The sequence below is a fragment of the Emydura macquarii genome, unplaced genomic scaffold, assembly GCF_026122565.2.
Source record: "Emydura macquarii macquarii isolate MOO-44397 ecotype Brisbane River unplaced genomic scaffold, CSIRO-AGI_Emac_v2 contig_18, whole genome shotgun sequence".
NCBI classification, from domain to species: domain Eukaryota; kingdom Metazoa; phylum Chordata; order Testudines; family Chelidae; genus Emydura; species Emydura macquarii.
Genome location: NW_027130155.1, coordinates 8,877,179 through 8,901,333, shown reverse-complemented (window position 1 = coordinate 8,901,333; position 24,155 = coordinate 8,877,179). Strand labels below are relative to the sequence as shown.

The 24,155-nt window shown below is 39.5% G+C and overlaps 1 protein-coding gene and 1 long non-coding RNA gene across 2 annotated transcripts in view; one reads left to right on the top strand and one right to left on the bottom strand.

Moving 5' to 3' along the window:
* The window catches only part of LOC137158374 (uncharacterized), a 174,251-nt gene extending 166,649 nt beyond the window's left edge, over positions 1 to 7,602 (top strand). The window contains exon 4 of the long non-coding RNA XR_010921411.1: positions 7,465 to 7,602. This is a non-coding gene — a long non-coding RNA (uncharacterized lncRNA). The remainder of the gene's footprint in view (positions 1 to 7,464) is intronic.
* SLC9A9 (solute carrier family 9 member A9) overlaps positions 1 to 24,155 on the bottom strand; it is a 288,473-nt gene that overhangs the window by 140,569 nt on the left and 123,749 nt on the right. The window contains exons 7-9 of the mRNA XM_067556089.1: positions 17,190 to 17,328; positions 15,309 to 15,414; positions 3,845 to 3,933 (exon numbers count right to left, since the gene is read on the bottom strand). Coding sequence (XP_067412190.1) covers positions 3,845 to 3,933; positions 15,309 to 15,414; positions 17,190 to 17,328 — 334 coding nt within the window. The remainder of the gene's footprint in view (positions 1 to 3,844; positions 3,934 to 15,308; positions 15,415 to 17,189; positions 17,329 to 24,155) is intronic.

The window sequence follows — 24,155 nt, the reverse complement described above, 5'->3', positions numbered from 1 at the left end:
AACAATCTTTTCCCCACCTAAACAGAGACATCATAAGGAACCATGGCTGTGTACAGAAGCCCAGTTGTAGCTAGTTTTAGCCACAGTAAAATCAATAATCCATATTTTGATTCATTGCATAATGTAGCATACAGACAATAATGTTTAGTAACAGTATTAAAGATTCCATGTGGTTGAACTGCACAGACCTTTTGAAGTAGAAGACATCTAAAGCCAGCTAAGTGACATGCCATGATTGAACAAACTTTAATGTAACTCTCCAGAGACCAGACACCAGCAGATACTAGCCCAAAAATTAACATTTTGAACTGGATGCAAATAGAAATCAGGGAAAAAGCTCTGCAAACTAGACTCCACCATAGCATATTTTAACATGTTTAGAGGCACCTTGCATCATCAGATTGCTATTGATGCTATTGGGACCACAGTCCATTCTGCTCTAACACCACAGTTGCAAGCAGAAGATCTGTAGCATCTGAACAGGGTGGGATGTAGAGCAATGCAAGAAGGACAACCCCCAGTATTATTAAAACATCAAAGACATTGCTCAAAGTGCTGATGGCAGGAATATGAGGGCTCAAAATATCTTTGGAAATTATTTGTTTTTATTGTTGGGAACAGGAAAAGAAGAGAGAAGAAAAAAATATAGGAGAGGATAATGGGGTCAGGAGGACAGAATATTCTTCCCCCCATCTCTGATCATGCCTGTCAACATTTCAGATGCCTGAATTCTATCACACATAGGGGAAAAGGGCAGAAAAGTTGTGGACCTATTTCCAGTGGTTGATTAAATTGATCTTTATCCTTATACCTGGCTGATAGAGTGATATCAGATACCCATATCACTATCCATCATATTATCCTTAGAACACTTTAATGGAAAGCAGAGGTTTGAGCTAAAACTTAGATCCTTTGGGGGAGAGTTCTTAATGACTTCCTCAGCCTATCCAGAGGCACACAATGTGTGGAAACTCCTCCAGGTAAGAAGAAACCTGTCTTTGGCCCTTCCCTTTGTAGTTTCATTTTGATGCATCAAGTAAAACTGAGTTGATTCTCTTAGCATTGAAGTCACTGACATAAACTCTGAAGCTACAGTATGTGCATCAAGGAGAAAGACACCTGGGATGCAGGAAACTTCCTCCAATGCAACCAGTTAAGTTGTGATTGAATGGTCTCCACACTGAGAGAAGCCTCTGTATCTCCACTTAGCTCTGCAGGGACTGTCAAAACTGCTAATGTAGTTTGCTGGAGAATAGTTCAGAAGATTCTTATCATATCTGCCAGAATCATTGACCTGAACAATAGATATGTAGGAAGGTGGAGTAGCAGGAAGTTTTGAGAAATCTAAAGTGGGGTCCAGGGCAATTGGATGCTTTGCCTTCATCTTGATAAGTGTTACAACTTTCTGCTATAACTTGAGAGTCAATTCTTGGGCCAGAGGAGAACTGCATAAAAGCTTTCTAACAGGGTCAGCCCTAGGTTCTCCAGGACCGTATGTGTAGTAAGAACAGAACCACATCCAGTTCCCAACCCCCCTCTTTCTTCCCGCCAAATACCTTTTGCATGTCTATGATAATTCCCAACTGACAGATGATTAGGAAGGCTGCTGGTGAGACTGAGTCTCCCCAGCACACCAGGAGTGCAACAAGCACAGCAGGCCTGGGGGAAATGCCTTGTTAGTGAGCAGTGCTGATGCCAAACTGCAGAGAGATGGGGAAGGAGTACTGCAGGCTGCTGAGCGAGTGGGTTGTTTGTTGGTAGATTTATTCCACAGCTGTCAGTTATTTGGGGTGATTGGATGTAAGAGCTATTGGCAGCTTAGGCCCAAGGCGGCCACAGCTGAAGCACCCTTAAGGCCTTGATACATCCCCTTTGACAAACATATGCAACAGATCACACAGTCTCTGGTACAGAAGAGATTCATTTCAAGGTAAAGAATTTTGAAGAGTGAGCCTGACTCCCAGTGGGCCAATTACACTCTACACTGAAGTATTCAAAAGGCCTTTCATATTTGGATGTGAATGAGACTTATCGGTGGTTTCAGACGTGGTTAAGAAGGAGCTGAGTTCATCCACTGGCGAGCTGTCAATCTGAAGTAACATCATTCATTGCAACTTGCAGTCTGAGCTCACGTATCCAGCTTTCAGCCACACACAGGGCTTGTCTTTTCTGCAGTGTTAGTTTGAGGTAAAATTCCAGTGTTGCTTCTAAGCCCACTCCTGTGCTCAAACACAAGTCTTTTGCTTAGAGTTAAGAGGTGCTTTAAACTTGAGCTAGCTGGCCAGCCAGAGGATATGGGATAGAGCTTGAGTGCTGCTGATGCTTGAGTTGATCATGGGGTAGAGCTACTCCGTGTTGCTGTAAAATCACTCTGTGCTGCCTATACAAACACTCTGTGCAGCTCAAGTGCTATTTTGTGGGGTGACTGCTCTCAGCCCAGCTAGAATAACCTGAGAGGAGTTAACTCACGTGTAGATAACTCAAGCTAACATTGAAGTGAAGACAAGTCCTAAAACATTCATCATTGTGGCCATTCATGAAGGTCATCTTCTAATCATACCTGACTCAGCACTTGGAGCTTGTCGAGAGGTTTCCCATCAGCCAGTGACATCCTTAAAAACCATTTAAAATGCAACTCAAGAAAAGTAATTAATACTTATCAAGTGTAAATGTACTTGGTGTTTTACAAACGAAACAGAGTCCCTACCCCAATTAATTTACAATATAGTTCAGTCAAAGACAAAAACAGAACACACACAAACAGTCACTGGTCTGCTTGTATGAGCTGGAAATGGATCTAGCAGTGATTGTTTAGTAAAGGCTTTGCATAGAAGGGTGATTTGAGGAAGGATTGGAAAGAAGAGAGGTAAGTTGTCTGGCAAGTTCTGTGGAAGCTGAAATGAAGAATACTGTTCCAGACAAGAAAGAAAGAAAGAACCAGGAGGGGAATGGGTTTCTTTCTAAGCCATTTATTTTTAAATATGAAACACGTTTTCATAGACAAAAAGGCATACAAAAGATCCATATTATAAAATTCTATTCACGTCCCCAGAACAAAATGGTACAGAAGCAAGTCCTAGAAGATGTGCAAGCTCCTTGCTGTCAAACTGTCAGAGAGAAAGAACTGAAGGTTGAAAGGCACTGAGATTTGCTGTGCCTCCTTGAGGAGCGTGGCTGCTGTTCTGTGACTAGGCAGTTTATAACATTTGTTCTTTTATGTATTACAAAGTGTTTGTGAATCGTGACCCAAAGGCTTGAGTCCTGAAAGCAGCTCCAAGTTCTCCAAAATACTTACCACTGAAAGACTCAAACATTTTACTAAAAACAAACAGAAAACTGATTTTGTCTTGCCTCCCAAACTGTTTGCTTAAAAGGAAACTTGTAGTCACCACTATCTTCTTTACTACGCCACAAATTTCATGAGGAGAGAGAAATCTGCCAACGCTGGAGACTGAGGGCTGGCCCAGATAGCTCCAAAAACACCTTTGCAAAACATCAACATGGACCCAGTCTCTCAAAATGTTCCTTCTTTACTCACTACAGCTCTTGGATTTCCGAAGCTTTGCAGCAGTTTTACATGGACACCACTGTAAATTATTACCAGCTCTTTAGCTTTAATCGTCTAGATTGATATTTTATATTTCTGGTCTCTCAAAGACTAGATTATTACTTTTTGCTTAGAAGTTAATGTTTTCCTGGCAAAATCTCTACAAATATCCTTCTCCATGTAATAAAGACATAAGGCTTTTCCTTTGCATTAATGAAAACCCAGCTATGCTGGCAATACCTCAATATATTCATTACAGCAGCAGAAGAGACAAAGTCAGTTATTTTTGTACTCTACCTGTTTAGTTCTCACTCTGGAATCTGGTGACAGATTGTTGTAGGTATAATGAGCCTGCGTGACTCCACAAAAAAGGACTGCAACAATTCCTGAAATTCAAAGAAGGCCAGAGTCAGCTGCTTCTATTTTTTACCTTACAGTAGTCAGAGGGCAGGATTAGCCTGCTCAAAAACTAATTAGATTGTGTTAAAAGCTTTTTGTAACAGAGAAATGCTAAGGTATGTTTTACAATAATGTTTTTCAAACAAGCTAGAATTTTGCTTTGATAGAAATCTTAGCAAATCCTCTCCTCCCTCTACCCCAAACATTTCATTGCCATCTACTTGGACAGTTTAATATAGAGTGACAATTGTGTATAACAACCTCTGATCATGGTCAGACTGACATTTATCCAGTTTGTTACTCAATTATAAGACAATAAAAGTATGGAAAATAATGAAACTGTGACGTATTTTTTTTCTCCTCCAAATACATTTTTGAGCACTAGGTGCTGAAGGAGTGCAGTATGTGAAGGCCATTTTGTCCTCTGCATATCTGTTTGCCTTGCATGTTGCACACTGCTTATTACAAAGCAAACAGCAAAATACAATTTAAAAATATCGCTTTGGTGGGAAAAAGCTGTGTCGCCCAGAATGACCGAGTCAGTTACTGTAACTGAGTGGCAGTAATTATGTTTTCCGAGCCTGTGGGAGGTCATGAGGAGAGAGAAGGAGCAGCAGGCTTGTCAGGAATATAAAGGTATTCATGTACGGTAACATTAATTATTTTTAAAGCTCCTCTTCCTTCCCAGCTCCACACTATGGTGCTTAGAGCTGCTGATCATAATGTAAACACAGTATTCCGATTGAAAACATTGAAAAATTCATTAATAAAATATCCTCTTAAAGTTAGATAAAAATAAACTAAAAGGATCCCACACAGAGTAAAAAGGAAAACTGGGATAAATAAGTGGCCAATGGTGACTGTACAAAAGCACCTCTGGAAAAAGGGAAGCTTTCTGTTAAATGTAGGCTGCATCTGACCAAGGAGGAGTGATCCTGGGACCCACCACAGTGAAAACACAACTGCCTAGCAGATGTAGGCCACGCTTATGTAAAGTGATCCTGGTGGGTGGAGTCACTTCAATGAGAACCCACATGGGCATAGGAGCTCACACGCTTGGCTCAGTGGAGTCAATCGGTGGCACAGCTCCCTAATGCCTAGGAAAGAATGGTGAAATGCCTGAAAAGCAGGTGGTGTGTCTGTGTCTGGGGAGGTTTCAAATGTAGCCAGCCCCTTTACTGTAAGGGGCTTTGGAAAACAATAGTGCCAATGTAAAACAATCCACTATTTCATAAGCAGTAAAAAATTCAGGACAGGCTTAATATGATCACAGTTACCCAAGCCAGAGAGCAAATGAGTGGTGAACAACCTGAACTACCTGCAAGCAATAGGGATGCCCTGCTGTAAACTTGGCCAGACAGGGAGGCTGCAGGTGATCTTGGGGCTGGGACTGGCTAGTTTGTAGAAGCCTTAGATTAATGTTTGAGATATTGAATGCTTATCTAAGTCTCTCAGATGTTTGAAATTGGAGTATTACTACAATTTAATAGCAGGAGGGTCATTGAGGAAGAGTAGGAAACATTTTCTAGGATCAAAATGAGGATGCAAAAAAAGGAAGGACAAAGTAAAAAAGATATATTTAAATAATTACAAACACGTGATTTGAAGGGAAAAAAAATAAAAAGGCAAATGACTAAATAAAATAATATGATTCTTTTACTAGCCCTTCCTCAGTTTTCTGACCCTCTTTAGATTCCTGGATGTAAAAATATCATCCAGATGAAACCAGTTTTCAGTATTCGCAAGTCTCTCTTTCTTTTCATTTCTGAGAAGATCTGAGGAATGGCACCCAGGTGCCTTTGATGGAAGAAAGAAGAAAGGGTTAGGGGAAAAAAATATGTACTATGGCACAAAGAACAACTGCCACCAAAGAGAAAATGAAAAACCTATTTTCCCATGCAGCAATGCAGACAGACATTCTCTTGGCTTTTGAATTCTATTCACCTGACTGTGTTTCTTTGGCAGTAATACAAACTTCTGCAAACCAGGAAAATTTCACTGAGCTTTAACTGCCTTTTCTTTGCTTTTGTAATATTTCTTTTCTTTTAACTCAGCACTGTGGATCATCCCCTCAGCTGGATCTATAGCACAAGGGTCTTTAGAGAGCAGTGCCTATGAAAGTGCTGGGCATTTCAAGTTTATGTTAAGGACTCCTTATTCTCCCAAATGGCTCCAATGCCTTTTCTAGGGCTTGAAGGCTGCTCTGTATTTCATTACCTAAAACTGACATGGGAATGTATTAATTCTCTAGGCTAATTAGGAGCATTAAAATGTCCTCCTGTACAGTGTTATGGATAAATACATGCTTAGACAATGAAAAGCCAGATTAAAAAAAATATAATTAATCAGGACTATTTCTAAATACCACTAGCCCCTGCGTCAACAATAAAAATGGAAACATGAATTTCCTGTTCAGTTTCCACTACATGAGTCGTCATCATGCTGGTCAGTTTTTTTTTTTTTTTTTTAATTTGTCTGTATTCAATTCAACCCTGGTTGTAAAAATTGATTTGTGACTGCCAAATGCAATTGTTAATTATAGGTGGGATAAGTGTCTATTTACTAGTTCTTGAGGCAATGTGAAAACTGGGTCAACAGTATATAAAGGGCCTGCCTCTGATCTCAGACCAGAAGTACATACAGTGAATCAGTGTAACTATTCCAGTGAAAAACTAGAATAAGAGAGACCAGTATCAACCACAGAGTATCTGATACAGAGGGTGGGTTCTGGGTTGAGCCCATAAGTGCCACCACCATTCTTCAAAATGGAATTTCATAGACTGTCTGAACCTTATTTCCAGGGGAGGTGGAGTGCTTGCAGCAGGTAATTTATTGGTTGCTAAAACAGCCATGGCAGTTACAACATAAGATACATTAAAAAGCGTGAGGGGAAGTTATTGTAATGTGTCTTTTTTAAAAGATTTGGTGACATATTAATGCAACGACATAGGAAACACAAGCAAGAATTACCCAAAGAGGCAAACATTGAACTTTCCACTTAGGAAGGGCACGTTAAGTGAGGTTGGGAAATTCTTTGACAGGAAGTATTAAAATTGGATTTTAAAAAAGGAGATCGGCCTGACAGCAAAACGCTTTCTCCACTGTGTATGGGATATAAATTAGGCAATTATATATTTTTTTCAATGACTTATTAGTGGAATTGTCCAATTTTCTTCTGACATCTTTCAGTTTGATTCTGGACTGCTATCTCCTACACAGCATGCATCAAAGATAAAAATATTCACTAGTTCTTTTCTCATTAAAACGTCAGATTCTGGAGCCAAAAATGTAAATGTCTGTCTCAGTGAGACAGTTTTCCTGCTAAATTAAATGCACACTTCTTGGTTTTACTGAGAATGAACAAGGTTGGAATTCTGGACAGGAGATAATGATTAGATGTATCAGAGTAGAGAGAATCGGAAAGTCTTCCTTTCATTTGCTTGTATCTGTGGCTTTACTTTTTGGGGCAGTAGTGACTAACCTACTTTTCCATTCTTCTCCTCTATTCTTTTTTTAAGCTGAAAAAGGCAGAACTAACTGAGAAAACCAGCACCCCCATCACTGAAATAGAACTGTGGACTAAAGTGAAAAGTGAAAGATTTAGGGAGACAATGGAAAACTGGTTCATCAATGCAATGCAACAGGAACTATCCTTCTGAAGAAATTAAATTACTGGAAAATGTCATGTATTATAAAAAAATTAAAAACTTGATAATAAAAAGGCGATAGCCATGTGAATCAAGTCTTTTAGCAGGTAGCTAACCCCAACTGTGCCAAACTCTGATAAGGGGTCATAAGATTTTTAAAATCTACCAATTTAGTTGCTTTTGCTCCATTTGTGAAACACACAGGAATAGTGACAGCTTGTTAGCTGATGCCAGGCCTGAGGAAATAAGTCTCAATGACTTTTACTCCATTGTTTATACTGATAGTGGCAATTCATCTTAGGGTAAAAGACTGCAATATGTGATGCTAATAATGGGACCCATGCCACAAAAGAGGCAACCGCTGTCCTAAAATGCATTATTGATGGTGTGCATTAATTTATAAATAATTCCTTTACTAAAAGAGAGAGAGAATAAATGTCCTTGATGAATCTTTTCACAAATAGGCAAAAGGAAATTACTTCCCTGTAATTCTTATTCTCTAATGGCCTAATTTTGCAAGGTGCTCGACATACTCAACTCCCATGGATCTGCATCTGTCAAGATCAGATCCTAAAGGTATAATTTGTAACAGATCCCTGCATTGTGGCTGGGGAGAGACTATGCAAGGTGTGTTCTTACTGCAACCCTAGAAGTGAACGCCCATAATCTGAAGTCCCAAAGTTGAATGTGATCCTTTACAATGAATCCATATTGATACCAAGGGCTTCTGACTGATTCCTTGAACAGTAAAAAGTAGAAAACACAGAGTTCAGGGGCAGGGGAGAGGAAGAGAAAGAAAAAGGATTATAGAACTATCCATTCTGAAGGGAGAAAAGGCAATAAAACCACTTTGTTTTATAGCAGAATACTCCATAAGAGATCAGGGGGCAGTGGGTAATAGAGAAATCCTTTAAATCAAATAACATTTACAACAGGAGTCAGCTTAGATGTCTTTAGAGTCAAATTGTCTCATCTCAATGCAGACCTTAATTTATGCTTGTAGGGAAGCAAGGGTTTGCCCCCTGCATAACCACCCAGGCTCACTACAATGAGGAGTGCAAAGAGCATGGGCAACAATACCTCCACACAGGCTGTTTCATTGGAGCTTGCAGTGCAGCTGGCCACATTAAGGATGTCTAGAAAAAGACTCAGGGCTTCTCTCACTGGACATGCGTCTGAGCAGGGTGGAAAGCTTGACTCTGTTCATGAGATTTCATCTTAGAGGCCTCTTGGGCCAGCTTTATGTCAGATTGACAGGAAGCATCAGAGGAGTGATTAAGGGAACATTCAGGCTCTGATCCAGAGGCCTGGCTGTCTGCAGTGACATGAGCATAGACACTGCAGTGCAGGCTGTCATCTGCTCCAAATGGGATCAAGGAACATTGCATTTTCCTCTTGTGGTTTGGCAACCCTAGAAGGGTTGCTGAGGTTCATTTGACTCTGGAGTTCACATGATGAGGCATGTCAGCATTGTCAACATTGGGTTTTATTCTAGATTCACTAAAAGGGGTTAACTCACCAATAGCCCTGCTTCCCTAGTGACGCTACACTAATAGTCTTGTGAGTCCAAAGTAACCTGAAAACAGAGGCCAGATCCTCAGCCTAGAATTTCTGACTTCACTCTATGATAGCCAGCCCTTGGTCCTGCCAGCACAGGTCTTCCTAGCCCAGTGTCCTAATATAAGATGCTCATCCCTGTAACCAAGGCTCCCTACTTTTGCCCAAATAGTTCCTGTTAAGGGTTTGCTTCCCTAATGAGGTCCATGTTTCAACCCTTCTCTCCGGGACTGGCAGCATCTCACCCTGAGAGCAAGGAAGGGCTCTCTCTGTCATGGCAGGGAAGCTCAGTTATCCTTTTCCCCACTACTATGGGTGGGCAACTATGCTTGGTCACAAATGGGCATCACACAACAGCACTTGGGCAGTATTTGAATTGACAGGGTTTCTTCATCTGGGAAATTGAGGACTACACAAGAGGAAGGGAAAACACCACATGCAGAATTTTAGCCAAAACAGATGTCCTTTTTGAAAAAAAGTTTCCTTCAGTGAATTGAGGCCTGTGAGTCCATGGAAGTCCATTGTGCTTACAATGCTCAATACCAAAGAGGGAGACAGCAGGAAATATTATTTTTGGAGAGGTTGATAAGAAGGAGGAAAACTGGTGGGGTTTCTTTGCAAAGGTGGTCAGGTGAATAGATCGAAGATGCATTGTGACAGTCAGTTGAAAACTGTAAAGTGATCCCGAGGTGGTTCCACTATAGCAATAAGAAAATAACACATAGTTGGAGGCATTGGGGTGACTGTGGTTTTAATTAAAGCTGATTGTCAGAAAATACTAATATGTCAAAACCAAAACTGTTTGTGGGAAAGGGTGTGTTTAAAAAATGGAAACATTTGAAAGCAGCCAAAAAAGGATTTTTTTTCACTTTCAAAACTAAAAATTCTGTTTTTTGGTTTTAAATGACTTTTGGTTTCAAAATTTTACTAATTTTAGCAATAAACCTAAAAAGGTCAACCACAACAACATGTTTTGAAATGATCAAAACAAGGCATTTTGATTGACTGGCTCTGACATTGTTTTGGCTTGTCAGTTCATGACATTTTGAAACTGATTTTTTGTCCAAATTTTGTATGATAACATTTTTGAAAGTTTTTCCAGAATGGAAAAACCATTTCCTACACAACTTTAATTTAAAAACAAAGTTGGCATGAGACTCCCCCAGCTGGAGACTTTAGAAATTTAGAGTTTTATGCCAGACTTATCTAGAAGCATCAATCCCCTCCACCCCCCATAACAGTGTGAATTTGTTACAATTTATACTTTTTGGAGAAAAAAACTTCCTGTCGAGCTAAAGTGTATTCCCCACTATTCTCAGGGATGAGCAGGAGGACACAGAACACATTGATTAATCCTGAGCAGTGAGTGGCTGAGGATGAAGAGGTGGTAATGATTTATTATTACCAGCAGATGCCTTTATGATTATGGAAAGAGCAATCATTTTAGGCTGATCCCCAACAAGCAAATTAACATACACGATTCTGTGTTGGGAAATTAAAAATGGTAAAACATTTCTTCTACAAGACCTGACCCCTTTTTAGCTCATATCACATCCCCTTCCTGGGCAGGGCACGTATATCAGACAGTTTGAAATATGTTTAAAAAGCTCTTGGAGGTCCTGCACAACTATGTTAGAGCACCCACCCGACCCATATGGGAGCAATTTTCCATATACTTTGCACTACATGGAAAAGTAAAGCAATTCTCCATGATTCTTGACACCTTTTATGCAGATTGGCATCATACTATAGGAAAATCATGCACTAAATTAATATGCATTCAGCTGTATACAGGTCAATTTGCATGTGGAATAACCATAGGTATGTACCTGTAGTTATTTGAAAAAAAATCTACTTCAAATAGCCACAGATGCATAAAAGACTGTGCATTCAGATGTATAGTAAACTCCGTATTTACAGAAGAATGTCTCTCATTTGGACTAATGACTGGGATACCAACTGTAAATTACTGAATTTTATTAATTGGCAAGCAAGCAAGCAATTAATAAAAGCAAGAACACTGCATCACAGGATATACTTTCTGCATTTATTTTGACAACTGTTTAATTTTAATTATTTCTAATACTGCATAACATGCTAGTATAAGTTCTGTAGAGAATTTAGTAAAATTAATGCAGTTGTTCTCAACATTGACCTTACCACAGCATTCTGCTATTTTATTTTTGCTCAGAAGTAGGGAGTTCTGCCATTTTTGTGCAAATTATAAAATGCATGGATTAGTGAGTTTCTACTGCATCAGAATCAAATGATCACACATTTGCCAATGACTCAAATAGCTAACTTATTTAAAATCGTGTTTTTTCATATAATCAAACTTCTTGGAGCAGGAATTCTCTTCTTCTTTCTCTTATGCTATTAAATAGTAATAATTAGTTGTATAATCACCCCAGATTTCCAGGTTTACTTCCTGCTTTGGTTGTAACTAATCTTCAAACTGGATCTGGCTTTACTCTGTTAGCATCATGCTGGGTGTCATGGGATAGCCTGAGGCAAGGAAAGAACAGGCTTCTGCAGAATCCTCTTTGTGCACTGCACACATTACATTTAAAAAAAACCTAAGCTAAACTATGATAAAGACTTCTCTTTTATCAGGCTTTCATACACTTGTCCCATGGTATTGAACTGTTGTAGTATGAGCATAAAACATGTTAATGCCTTTTATTTATACAGTGTAACTTACTTCTGTAGTTGTTTTAACTCCAGAAAGCGATAGAGTTTATATGAAAGTTATTATAGAAAAAAAGCTATGTCATGCTATTGTTGCATGGTATAAACAACATAGGACCATAGTTATAGGTAGGGTAAATTCTTTTAAGTTGAGTTAGGAGAAACTTCTGTATGACCAGTAGAACAGCCACAATATCTGAGGAAAATCATGATTACTATGTGCCGAGTCACAAAGGTCTGATCTACATTATAAAGTTAGATTGACATAAATTGCCTTTATTTTATACGTGTCTACACTGAAATTTGTTTCCAGTCAACGTAAGCACTCCAGTATAGTGATGCAGTAAAAGCATCTCCCAAAATGATGTGGAGCAACAGTCAACCTACTTTAAACCTCCCCATGTATTTTTGAGATACCTAAATGCCTTTTCTTGATTGCCCACCTCAGCAAACACACCTAGCACCTCACACTTGATGTGTGCAATTGCCCATCTGACTATGCTGGTTCCATGCAATAGACATGCTCCTTCCTGGAGTAGACAGGAGGTATTGGATCTTCTAGGCCTCTGAGGAGAAGAGGCTGTGCAGGCACAGCTATGGATCAGCTGTAGAAAATTGGACATTTATGAAAAGATTGCACAGGGGATGCAAGGAAAGGAGTGTGACAGGGATCAAAACCAACACTGTGTGAAAGCAAAGGAACTTCACCAGGCTACCTCAAGGACAGAGAAACCAACAATAGTGATCTGCTGCTTTTACAGTGAACTGCACGCCATCCTTGGCAGAGACCCCGCTAACAGGCCACTGTGGATACCTCAGAGGAGCCTGAGACAGAGCCTCTTGTTGTGAACAGCAAGGAAGAGGAGGAAAAGCAGGAGAGGGGGATTCAGCAGGGGACTCTGTTGATACTGGACATTTTGTGCTATGCTAGGCTATGCTAGACTCTGTTGATACTGGACATTTTGTGCTATGCTAGACAGTAATCAAGCAACTCAAATTGTACTGAACCTCCAACAGATTCCAGCCCTGCCATGACCCAGGGCTCATTTGAGACTCGGCTACAGTCTAGCCAATCCCTCCAAATGAACGTGAATAAACCTGATGAAGGGGAAAGAAACTGGAACTTGGTAAATATGTGCATACATTTTCCATTACTATGTTTCCATTTAAAAATGGTGCCCAGCCCATTCGCAGGTTGACACACAGGTATTGACTTTTCATTGTTTAACGTGTCTGAGAGGAGATAGCGGTACAACAGAGGTGATTTTCATTCTCTGTCTGTGCCTTTGTTACCCTCAGGAGTGAGAGATCAACTAAAATCATCACTGCCTGTGAAAATTAGTACCAATAATCGTTGCTGTCACCATATACTTGTACCCATGAAAGAAAGACCAATATTTTATTGCTTCCCCCACCATTTACCCCCAGTGAGCCATATTCATCATGGGTAGGGCTGGAGAGGGGGCTGTGTTGAGGTGTTCCAAAGCTCAAGTGTCAATAAGCATGGCTTATTAAAACTTTTTATGGGAATAAGAGATTGCAGTTTTGAAAGTGATCTTTCACTTTCCATTGCGATTGTGCAGTCCTGGTGATAATGCCTAGTGCCAATAGAAGTGGTCAACTATGCCCAGGCCTGAGCGATATACAAACTTCAGGAGCTGTATGCTGATGTAACTTTTGTTGACCAAAGTTTGTAGTGTAGAGGTGGCCAATCTGGGCCACATTCATGGATTTACACCAGGAATGAACCTGGTCCAGTGAGTGGACCTGCCTACAATAATCCTGATTTGCCTCTGATGCTGTGACAATTCTACTGATATCTTTAGTAGATAGACACTCTTACAAAACCGGAGGTCGTGTGAATCCAGTGAACTAAAAGGACACAAAGCAAAAGGGGTGGAAAAGATGTTCAGAGAGGATAGATACTTTGTGAACTGGCAGTTTGGAGTGTTCTAAAAGCCATTCATGTAACTTTCTTCTAACCTCGCTAGCTGACTGCTCAGGCCAAGAAGCTCTTCTGTAACAGAAGCACAGTGCAGTGCATCACTCTTTTCTGGAAGCTGCGCAGATTAACCACATTTTACATAGATTCCACTAGTTCAGGATTAAGAAATCAGATTCTTCCCCCTAAATTTGCATCTCTCATTGAGCAGTGAAATGTGCTATTGGCCAGCTGTTACGTCATCTGAAGATATCTTAACCAGTAGAATGAATCCTACTCTGAAATATAACTTAAAAAAACATTGTGGAAGGAGAGAGGCTACGAGCATTTTCAGACAAGGGTGAGAGAAGATAAAAGTTACATTGGAACTAGCTAAAAGCAAATGGCTAAAAATATCCACTTTAAACTGAAATGTCAATAAAGCGATTAATAGAGTTGTTGCATTTGGAAAACTCAGCTTTGAACTTCTGAAGCTACAAGGAGGACTCCATATGTTCTTTTTTCTCCTAACAGCTTCTGAGAAAGACCTTTCATAGAAGCTAACTGACAAAGGCTCAACCCTGACGGTAAATGAGGCAAGAGTCATTTTTGCCTCATCACAACAATGTAATTAAACAATTGCCAGCTGAGACAAAGAACGTGCACTTGAAAATAATTGTTACTGACAGAACTAAAAGGGCTGGGTTTGTTTTCCTTGCAATTTGTGTGTGTAGAGTAATTTCCTTTTTTAACATCTATGTCTGTTCCTTTATTTATAAGCAATAGCTTAACTTCCTTTAACTGGATCATGACTTCGCTTTCTACTCTCTTTCTGGCCATTAAAAATAGTTGACTATGGCTATTATGTCACTTTAAGACCCATCTTTGCCAACAGTAAACTAAATAGGCTCTCTATTAATGCTCAGGCATTCATGTTTTCCTCTTCTAACTTTCCTTCGTGTAAATGATGGCAGCAGATCATCAAAATAACAATATCAAAAACATCAATAGGATTAGACTATTATGAATCATATTCTTTCTAATCACACTATGAAACCAATTAGAGTCTGGGCACTGCACACTGGGGATTACTTCTATGTACATTTTTCATTGTGTGTGAACATGTTCATTTGTTCTATATGTATTGAAGAAAGCAATCCCGGTGCATGTATTTCACTGTGGTTGCACAAATTCTATCTCCATGTTGATGTAGCAATGTGTAGGCTGTAAGTGGTTTTTGTCCGTCACTGGGCAGTCTGTGCATCTCCCCTGATGCAAAGGGGATTTGAGTGGGAGCAATAAAAAAAAAATCCACCAACCAAACAAAAAATTGTGTAGGGGGAAAAAAAAACCATTCAGGTATCTATGGATTTGTGCGTGAAGATGGATGTTTGCAGCAACAACACATTTCAGCAATGAAAAGAAGCAACTGGATTTTGGAAGATTTATATAGGATGTCATACACAAAATTAGTGTGCTGTTTTCCCACATCACAGATTTACTAAAGAGCCCCACAGTCCTTGCTTACTCAGTAAAATGCAACGCTTACCTGTAAGACCAGCAGCTTCTGCTGACAGGAAGGCACTCCAAGACAGGAGGAAAAACAAGCCTGTTTCCAGCATGGGGAACTCACACAGCTTTGTAAATTTGGTCAAGTGCTAAAAAATACTAAGGAAAAATAATCAAACAACTTTGCAGCCTAAATTCACCCCCTCCATCATTTAAATGAAATAATGCACTGACGGGAAACTTCGTAAAACTATTCAGCTATATCATAAAGCACATAAAGGTGTGCCTTCAATGGCACGGCTTATTGGTGCCTAAGATTATACATGTTTTAAATCCTTTGCTGGAACAAGGCCTAAGTGATCGAATTTAGCATTAATTTTCCAGCATTAGCCTACTTCACATATCCACTTCTATTTACATTGGCCTTTGAAATAGGCTCATATCATGTGGTTTCAAAGGAAATGTGGCTGTGAAAAGGTGACATGGCAACAAGATGATCAAAAAGCCAGCTGGCTCAAGGGCTTTATTGTTTCTGTCAAAGGAGAAGGTCAACTTTTCTATGTAGCCTTTAAATAGAATCAGTTTAGGAAGCATACTCAGTGCTTCAGAAACAGTCTCTCAAAGTAATCCAGATGGGGAAGCTGACACAATTGGCCCAAATCTTTGTTGGTAAGTACTTTGTTTAGTGATTTGTGCAAAGTGGATGTCAGTTGCTATCATTGTGATTTGGTGGCATTTTTACACCAAATGATGTAAATGACTACACAAGATGTAGGGAAATGGAGAATCAGACCTTTCCCAGTTCAGATATGCTGCACTTTGATTTGTAGTCAATAGCGTGGCTTGCACTTTGTGTAATCGCCACCATTGCATAAATCGTAAATTAAACAGATATTGTATTTCATGTGAGCATCTCAAAGCACTTTGCAAACCTTACATAAGTGTCATGGAACCCATTTTAAGACAGTGCTCACTGAGGCTTAGAGAGATTAAGGCAGATTAATGGTAGTTACATGAACTATGGTAGTTAAGATGCCTAACTACCTCTGAGGCTCTGGACCTGAGTGTTTTGCCTAAAGTCCCACAGTGAGTCACGATCAGAGTTGAAGATAGAGCACAGGAGTCCTGACTCCTTTTGCCTGTTCCACCCAGTGGACAACACTTCTTCTGATTATCATCCCATTACATTATATTCCCACATAGTTGTACCGGTCAGTTAAAGCATAGCAACGACTGAGAAGGCTGACTGTGTGATATGAAGCAAGGGTCTCATTACATAAATTCATGTTAGTGTCAGGTGGAACAGCACAGGACAATTTTGATTTCATGGTGCTTTATATTTATGCTTTGATTTTCAGGAATGCACAAATACTAACCAGTACTTCGTAACCTGTAATCATATGACTGTCTGTGGCTGTGAGCTCTCTCTCCCCAAAGGAAGGTTGCACCACATATACTCCCTCTCCCCAGTTCCAGACCAGGGCAGTTCTCCATTCCCCTTGGATTAAAAGGGCCAGTCAGCTTGATAATGTTTTGAGGAGAAATAAAATAAGTGGGGGAGAAGAGGGATTTCAGGAGAGTCTCCCATATGAGAGAATTTGGGGGTCCAGTCTTGCATCATTTACTCAGGTAAATAGTCCTTAAGTACATGGGTAATCTTACTGAGGTCAATGAGATGACTTACATGAATAAGGGCTATAGATGCATAGCTCCATTGAAATCAGTGAACCTGTGTTGATTTTGCACCAGCTAATGATCTGGCTCTTTGTTTACAGAGCCTCTTCAAACCCATGGTCAAGAAGTTCAAGCTCAAAGTAAAGATGGTCAGTCTGAAATCACATACAGCTCTGGGAGTTCTTTTCAAGGCAAATAGACTTTCAAACATGCACAGTTTTTCTGTTTGAAATATAATAAAGGATATTAGAGCTGTGACAACCGCATATGAGGACCCCATTGCAAACGATCCAGCAAAGATCCGCAGGAAATTCCCCACAGATTGGAAGAAAGCAGCAGCATCAAATGCATTAGGATTCTCCTTGGGACTGTAAATTGATATCGAACTGAATAAAAGAAAGGAGGGGAAGGGAGGGAAATAATGAATTAAATCTCATTGTCGTTACAATGAAATAAAAAGTGTTAAAGATACCCACTTAGTAGGCACTCACAATGCAAGAAGATGTTTCTCAGGGCTGTTAGCAGAATAGAAAGGCAAGAAAAAGGAGACTAGGAAAAAGGGGTTTATTTTTCAAGACAATAACCTGAAAATCAGTAGTTTGCTGCCAGTCAGTAAACATTTTTATACTAGGACTGTCATAAAGAATATTGTTTCCAAGCCAGCTAGGCATGAAATCATGGTAGGTGTATAAGGAATATGCAGGGAAAATAGATAACTTTGAATTATTTATTGGCCATATGTCTTTGGAGCTGTTATATATTCACAAATATTCCTGATAGAAAGTGCACTTTTACAGCTGAGGCACAAATGGGCAATACAAATCACAGTATGTACCAAATCTTCAGCAGTGATGTTGTCATAAACCACAAAGTAGTTCCCTTCCCTAGCATAACCCTTCGTAAACAAAACTGCAAACATGTCAAGAGCTGCACAATATGAAACCCCAGGGAAAAACAAGAGGACTGTTTTCCCAAAGAAAGAACTGCTGCAGTTGCCAGAGGTCATCTTTTATATCCAGTCTCCGGCTGTAACCATCAAGATTATTTTCTTATGGGAAATTACTCCACCAATGGCAAGGCCATCTCCTTAAACATTTTTGAGGGCATCAGATTTGCTATTTACTGCTAATGACTTGATGCCCAGAATGCTAATGATACCTCCAAGTGTGAATGTATTTCTGCTTGTTGTAACAAAAATTAACAGATGCGCTGTAGCCCCAAGCTTCCCAAATACTAATTAAGCAACATTTCAGATTTTTGTGGGTCTGTTGCTTTCAACACTTGAGGTCTTTTATGCTCACTGTCAAAGAAAATCAAGTGAGCTTGGCAGTGGATTCCAGAAAGGAGTTTTGCATTTCTGTAAAATGATTGGTATTTTAAACATTAAAAATATGTTGTTTTTTAATTGGAATGACTATTTCATGCTTATGGACATGTTCTTAATGTTCATCTCTGCAATTGGATGTTTTCTGTCTGGAGATTAGGCAGAAGAGATGCAGCTCTGTACTCAAGATTTTTCTGAACAGTTGCAACAGTGCCTCCAAATGTTATGCAGAGACCTGCAACTAGGCTACGCATTTTCATATCTTATCCCTGGGTTGATCAAGGAAATATAGGAAGGAGCATGAACAAAAGAACTAAAGGAACTAAATTCTCAGAAGTACTGAACTCTCAGCAGCTGGTGTTCACCACTTCTCTAGATTGGGACCTAAAGTCTTACCTCTTTATTTTAAGCATTTAGTGTGCCCATCACCATGGTCTCTAGAAACATGAGACTACATAGCACTTAGTGGTATGCATTTTGAAAGCACTGTACATACACTAATTAAGCTCCATAGGATTCCAGTGATGTAGTTAAGTAACAATTACAATTCCAATTTTACATATTGGAAAATTGAAGCAGAGAGGTTAAGTGACTAGTTCAAAGGTCACACAAACAGTCAGTGGCAGGGCCACAATAAGACTTTCAGAGCTCTTGATTCCGGGCCCCAGTCCTCTAGAACAAACTGCCTCTTGAGGGCAAAGGGGATGATTTAGTATTGGAAAATATTTTATTTGACTCAAAATGACATTGTTGTGTTACAGCTGGCTGCACTGTGATCATCACTGTGGCATTAAGTAGAGTCTAAGAAGTGTACAGTAATGTGCGAATGAGCAATGACATTCTAACAACATGCACTAGGAGCGTGAATACAAATGCTGAAAACTTTCCTTAGATACAGAAGATTACAAAGCACCAGAAAATTATACTCTTCAACTCTTGCAGAATAGCACTTTATTCCAAAATTTGTCTTGTTAATCTCATGGGACTATTAGAGGACCTTGTAAGGAAACATATCATATTCTGGCCCTATACCATCGCATCCAATATAAGTGCCAACCAATGCATGCATATGCCTGGAACTAGCATTGACAGTTCTCTCTCAACTGCTGGACATGCCATGCTGGGGAGCAATCTCAGGGAGTACATCTATTGCCTTCATTCATGTCTTGAGATGCTGCTCATCACTGAGCCCTCCAGTTTCTGAGGTTCTAGCCTTCACAGTCACACCAGGGATTATAGTAAAAACACAAACCCAGCCACTTCATTCAGTGGATATCTTATATAGTACTATAGTACTCTTATTTGCTAATATTTCTTGTATACCAGTTGTTTGTTCTGTGTTGAAATGTTATAGTTAAATTTTTGTCTCTTCTTGACTGTGGAACATCACATTAATCTATTCTTAAGTATGCAATAACTTAAGTATACAGAGACTGCAGCTTCTCATACCTGTTGCTTAGTTAATTATGAATAGGGAATTGATCTTTTATGTCACTAAATTTTGAGAGGTGATTTCAAAAAAGTCAATCTGGCATTTGTCCTGAATGTATCAAAGAAAGCTGCTGAACTATCCCGAGGGCCTGGCCAATGCAAGTGATAGCAGTTGTTAAAAGCCACGAGAACTGTATCAAGCTCTCCCAGACCTGGAAGAAGAACACGCCAGCCAAACTTCAATGAAAGCCATTAATGGACTTCTCATTAATTATGCCAGCCTCAAGGCTAAAGAGGTGTCCTAGTTTAAAATCAGTTAAAGAGCATTATGCTAGATTTTGCCATCGATTAAATGGGCATTTTCTCAAACAAAAATCCCCCAAAATCCCAAACAACTTATTTTAAATTAAATCAGATCTATCCTGCAGATCTATCCTGCAGAACTGAAGCAGCCTTCAGCTTAGCAGTTCTTTCTCTTTCTGAGAAAGGAATACATACAGAAAGTCCATCATTGACTTAGAAGTAAACCACATTCTAACTCTTGGCATATCTTTATAATTGAAACAAAAGCAAATATTTGATTTAAACAATTTTAGGCCCTAGCTATGCTACCCAGGAAAACTGCTAGCAATTCTTTCTGGCAAGAATTGTTGCCCTGAACAGTTCTTCTAGGGTCTAAAGCTTTTACATTCAAATAGGTGAATGTTTATATGAATTTATTGGATTATTAAACATTTTCTCTGCCTATATGTCTTCTTACACTTTAAGAAGTGGGACTGTTGGGACAAGAATCACCGCATTTTACATACGACTGTTATGATAAGACTTTAGAAAAATCTGATAATGGTCACTAAACACTGAGCCCAAATTCCTCGTTTAGTTATCAAACTAAAAATAAGATGTACTATTCAAGCAGCAGTGCAATTATTATTTCTTATGTCATGAATGATAAAGAAAGAAACCTATTAAATATGTGAAGTTACTTAGCTTGTTCCCCTGACAATGCAAGATTACATTTCCAGCCTTCCTGTCTTGTCTTGTTTTAAATGTCTCAAGCAAGGACTTTCCACCCATTTCCTAGAAACTCTGTTATGTTAATGGCCAGATCTCATTGTCAGGAATTTTTTCCTTATATTCTGCCTAAATGGTCCTTTGCTTAATGTCATCTGATTACTAAACCTTATTCTTCTTGTACCTCCCTAAACAACTCAACTCTCTGTTTAGGATTTGCAGACTTCCTAAGCAGCAGAGTATCATATTACCCTAATCTTTAGTTAGGCAAATTCAGCATATTAAGCTCTTTTATCATTGTCTAATCAATAAGTCACCCAGGGCCTACTCTCCAATTTATCAGCATCTCTCTAATATTAAGGTGTTCAGAAAGGAACATTCTATTGTAGCTGCATTTAGTCCAGTGACAAATAAATATCACCTAGCTCTTATAGAGCGTTTTTATTAGCAGATCTCAAAGAAGGTCAGCATCAGTATTTTCATTTTACAGATGGGGAAACTGACGCACATAGCGGTGAAATGGCTTGCCTGAGGTGTCTTGAAGCAGTGGCAGACTCATGACTAGAAGCACGGCCTCTGGCATCCCAGTCTAGTGCTTGATCCACAGGGCCACATCATCTGCCTCTATAAAATGATTATTGTCTCAATGGATGATGACCCTTTATACAATACGTAAGCCAAAATCATAATGTATATTTTAACAGCATATCATATTATGAGCTCCTATTTAAGTTACTGCCATCTATAACTTCTGGTGTAGATCTTTTCCAAAATTCTTGCTTTAAAAAAAATATTCTCTCTCTTTCTCCCACCCCCCATCAGTGCTCTCTGTTATTTTTATCCTGTATTTCTCCAGATTGAATCCCATTTGGTGTTTTCCTAACCACATTTTTTCCCTTTTTACTGTTTTTTTGGTCATCACTAGTGTCCACAATAAATCCTAGTTTAGTATTATCCACAAGGGATGAAATCCTGCCCCTCCTGAAGTCAATGGCAATACTTTCATTAACTTCAACAGAGCCAGGATTTCACCCATGATGTTTACTCCCTGTAAAAAGACAGGGCTGCTCACCAGTTTATAAAGGAGCTACTGCATGCCCACTGCCTCCTTTAAGCAGTTTTATTGTCCAAATCTAAAAAGATACCAAATACAAACAGCTCGTTGGCTCACTCTGGGCCACAAATGTCAGGGGATATTTCCCATTTTACCTTTCAGGCTCTTATAGGCTTCCCACCCAGGAGACTCTCACAGTCCAGCTTCCTACAGCTGCCCAACTCTGACTCACTAGTCTCCTCCCTCCCCTAGCCCCAAGTATCCTCTTTTAAACCCTAATCTGGATCATCTAATACAGCATAGGTGCACTGGCCCTTTTCCAGTTCATCGGTGAAGATGCTAAATAACATTGAGCCTAACCCCAGTAATTGCCCCCAAGCTACTTATTTGACACTAAAGCAAAATGTCATAAGATAAGACTTTACACTGAAGATAGTCACAGTTAAATGTGTCATGTCTCTATTCTTGGTTCCTCTCCCCATGAAAGGGCTGTAACAACATTCTGCATGAACCCCATTTCTGCTAGCTAATCTTCTGTGTCTGATGCAAAGCAATGAGGTTTGTCAACCAAAACTGTGCACAAGAGACTGTAAAAATAATTTGACTGTTTTTTATTTAAACAAAATGCTTAATTTTTAAATATTAAAGTTCTTTTTGTTAATTTACTATTATGGAAAATAGAGACATTGCCAGTTCTTACACAGAAGTGTATTAAAGTTAAACACAATCCAGAGCCATCAAAAATGTTTGGATTCATAGATTCAAAGATTTAAAGGCCAGAAGAGACCATTATAAGCATCTAGTCTGACCTCCTGCATAACACAGGCCATAGAACTCCCCCAAAATAATTCCTGTTTGAACTAGAGCCTATCTTTAAAAAAAAAACCTAGTCTTGATTTAAAAATTGCCAGTGATCAAGAATCCATTACGACCTTTGGTAAATTGTTCCAACGATTAGTTACCGTCACTGTTTTTATGCTCAAAATTACCCTAAAAATTGTTCTTTGGGAAGATGGGGTAGGGGAAAAAAAGAAATTTGGAACCATCTTCAGAGACTGGATATCAAATTGATCTAATGAACCCATCCCTACATCATAGTTGGAGGATAAGGGAGACTCATCCTCTCTGAAAGTTTGAGGAAAATGTCCCACAAACACCTTTCCCAGGGCAACAGTTATGACTTTGGGTAAGTCATTTAACTCACCCACTCTCTTTTCCTGTCTAGAAGATGGGGTTAACAATAACCCTTAAGGTATGTCTACACTGTAAATGTGAAGTGTGATTGTAGATATACCTGAGCTAGCTTTGATCTAACCAGAACAAAGTTAGCTCAAGTAACAACAGCAGTGAATCTGCAGAAGAATGGGCAGCAGCATGGACTAGTCCCACCTGCCTAGGACCCTGGGTATATATTCAAGTGGCAGCTGTGGCTTCACTATTGTTATTCAAGCTAGCTTTGGTCTAGCTAGATCAAAGCTAACTTGCATATGTCTACAAGTGCTGCCATCTCGCCTCCTGACTGCAGTGTAGACCTACCCTTAGCTACCTACAGTACCTCACCGGAGTGTGGTGAAGATTAGCTGATGTTTGTACATGGCTTTCAACGTGTGCTGTGCCAAGTATTTACAATGTTGAACTAGTCACTACATCATTTCCTCAGTTATCTTGCCAAGACCCAATTCTTCTGTGATGCCCACAGGAAACAGGTGAAGTGACAATGGACAGGTTGGAATACTGGCATGTTATTTATAAAAGAATATATATATATTGTGTAGAAGATGTATCAATGTCGTACATAGGATGTTATCCCTCTCATTTGGGGGGGGAGGGGGGAGCCAATTATCAGCCTGATCATTTTGCTGGTATACTGTATCCTTCTTCCCTTCCCTTCATCTGTTTTTTATCTTCTTAAGGTATGTCTAACACTTGGAGCTGTGGGTGTAATTTTGAGGAGACATACCAGCACTAACTATAATTGAGCTAGCGCGCTACAAATAGTGTGTAGCCACAGAGGTGTGAGTGACATGTAGGAGTAGGAGCCCCAAGTACAATCCCATCCAAGACCATTGATATGTTCAGAGGGGAGGGATTAGCCCCTCCTGCTGTTCTCATGCCTGAAGCTATACACTAGTTAGGTGTGCTAGTGGTATGTCTTTTGAGATGGGAATTACACACCCAGCCTGAAGTGTAGACATACCTTTAGACTGCAAACTCTGCAGGTCAAAGACTGTATCTTCCTATGTGTTTGTACAGCGATCACTGTCCAGGCCTCCAATGCTGAATGGGTCCTTTGAGCGCTACTGTAACAAAAATAAAATAATAATCTTTCCATGTCAAATCTAAATTGATTAGATATCATGGTCCTAGTTATTTCCATGTATATATCACAGTTC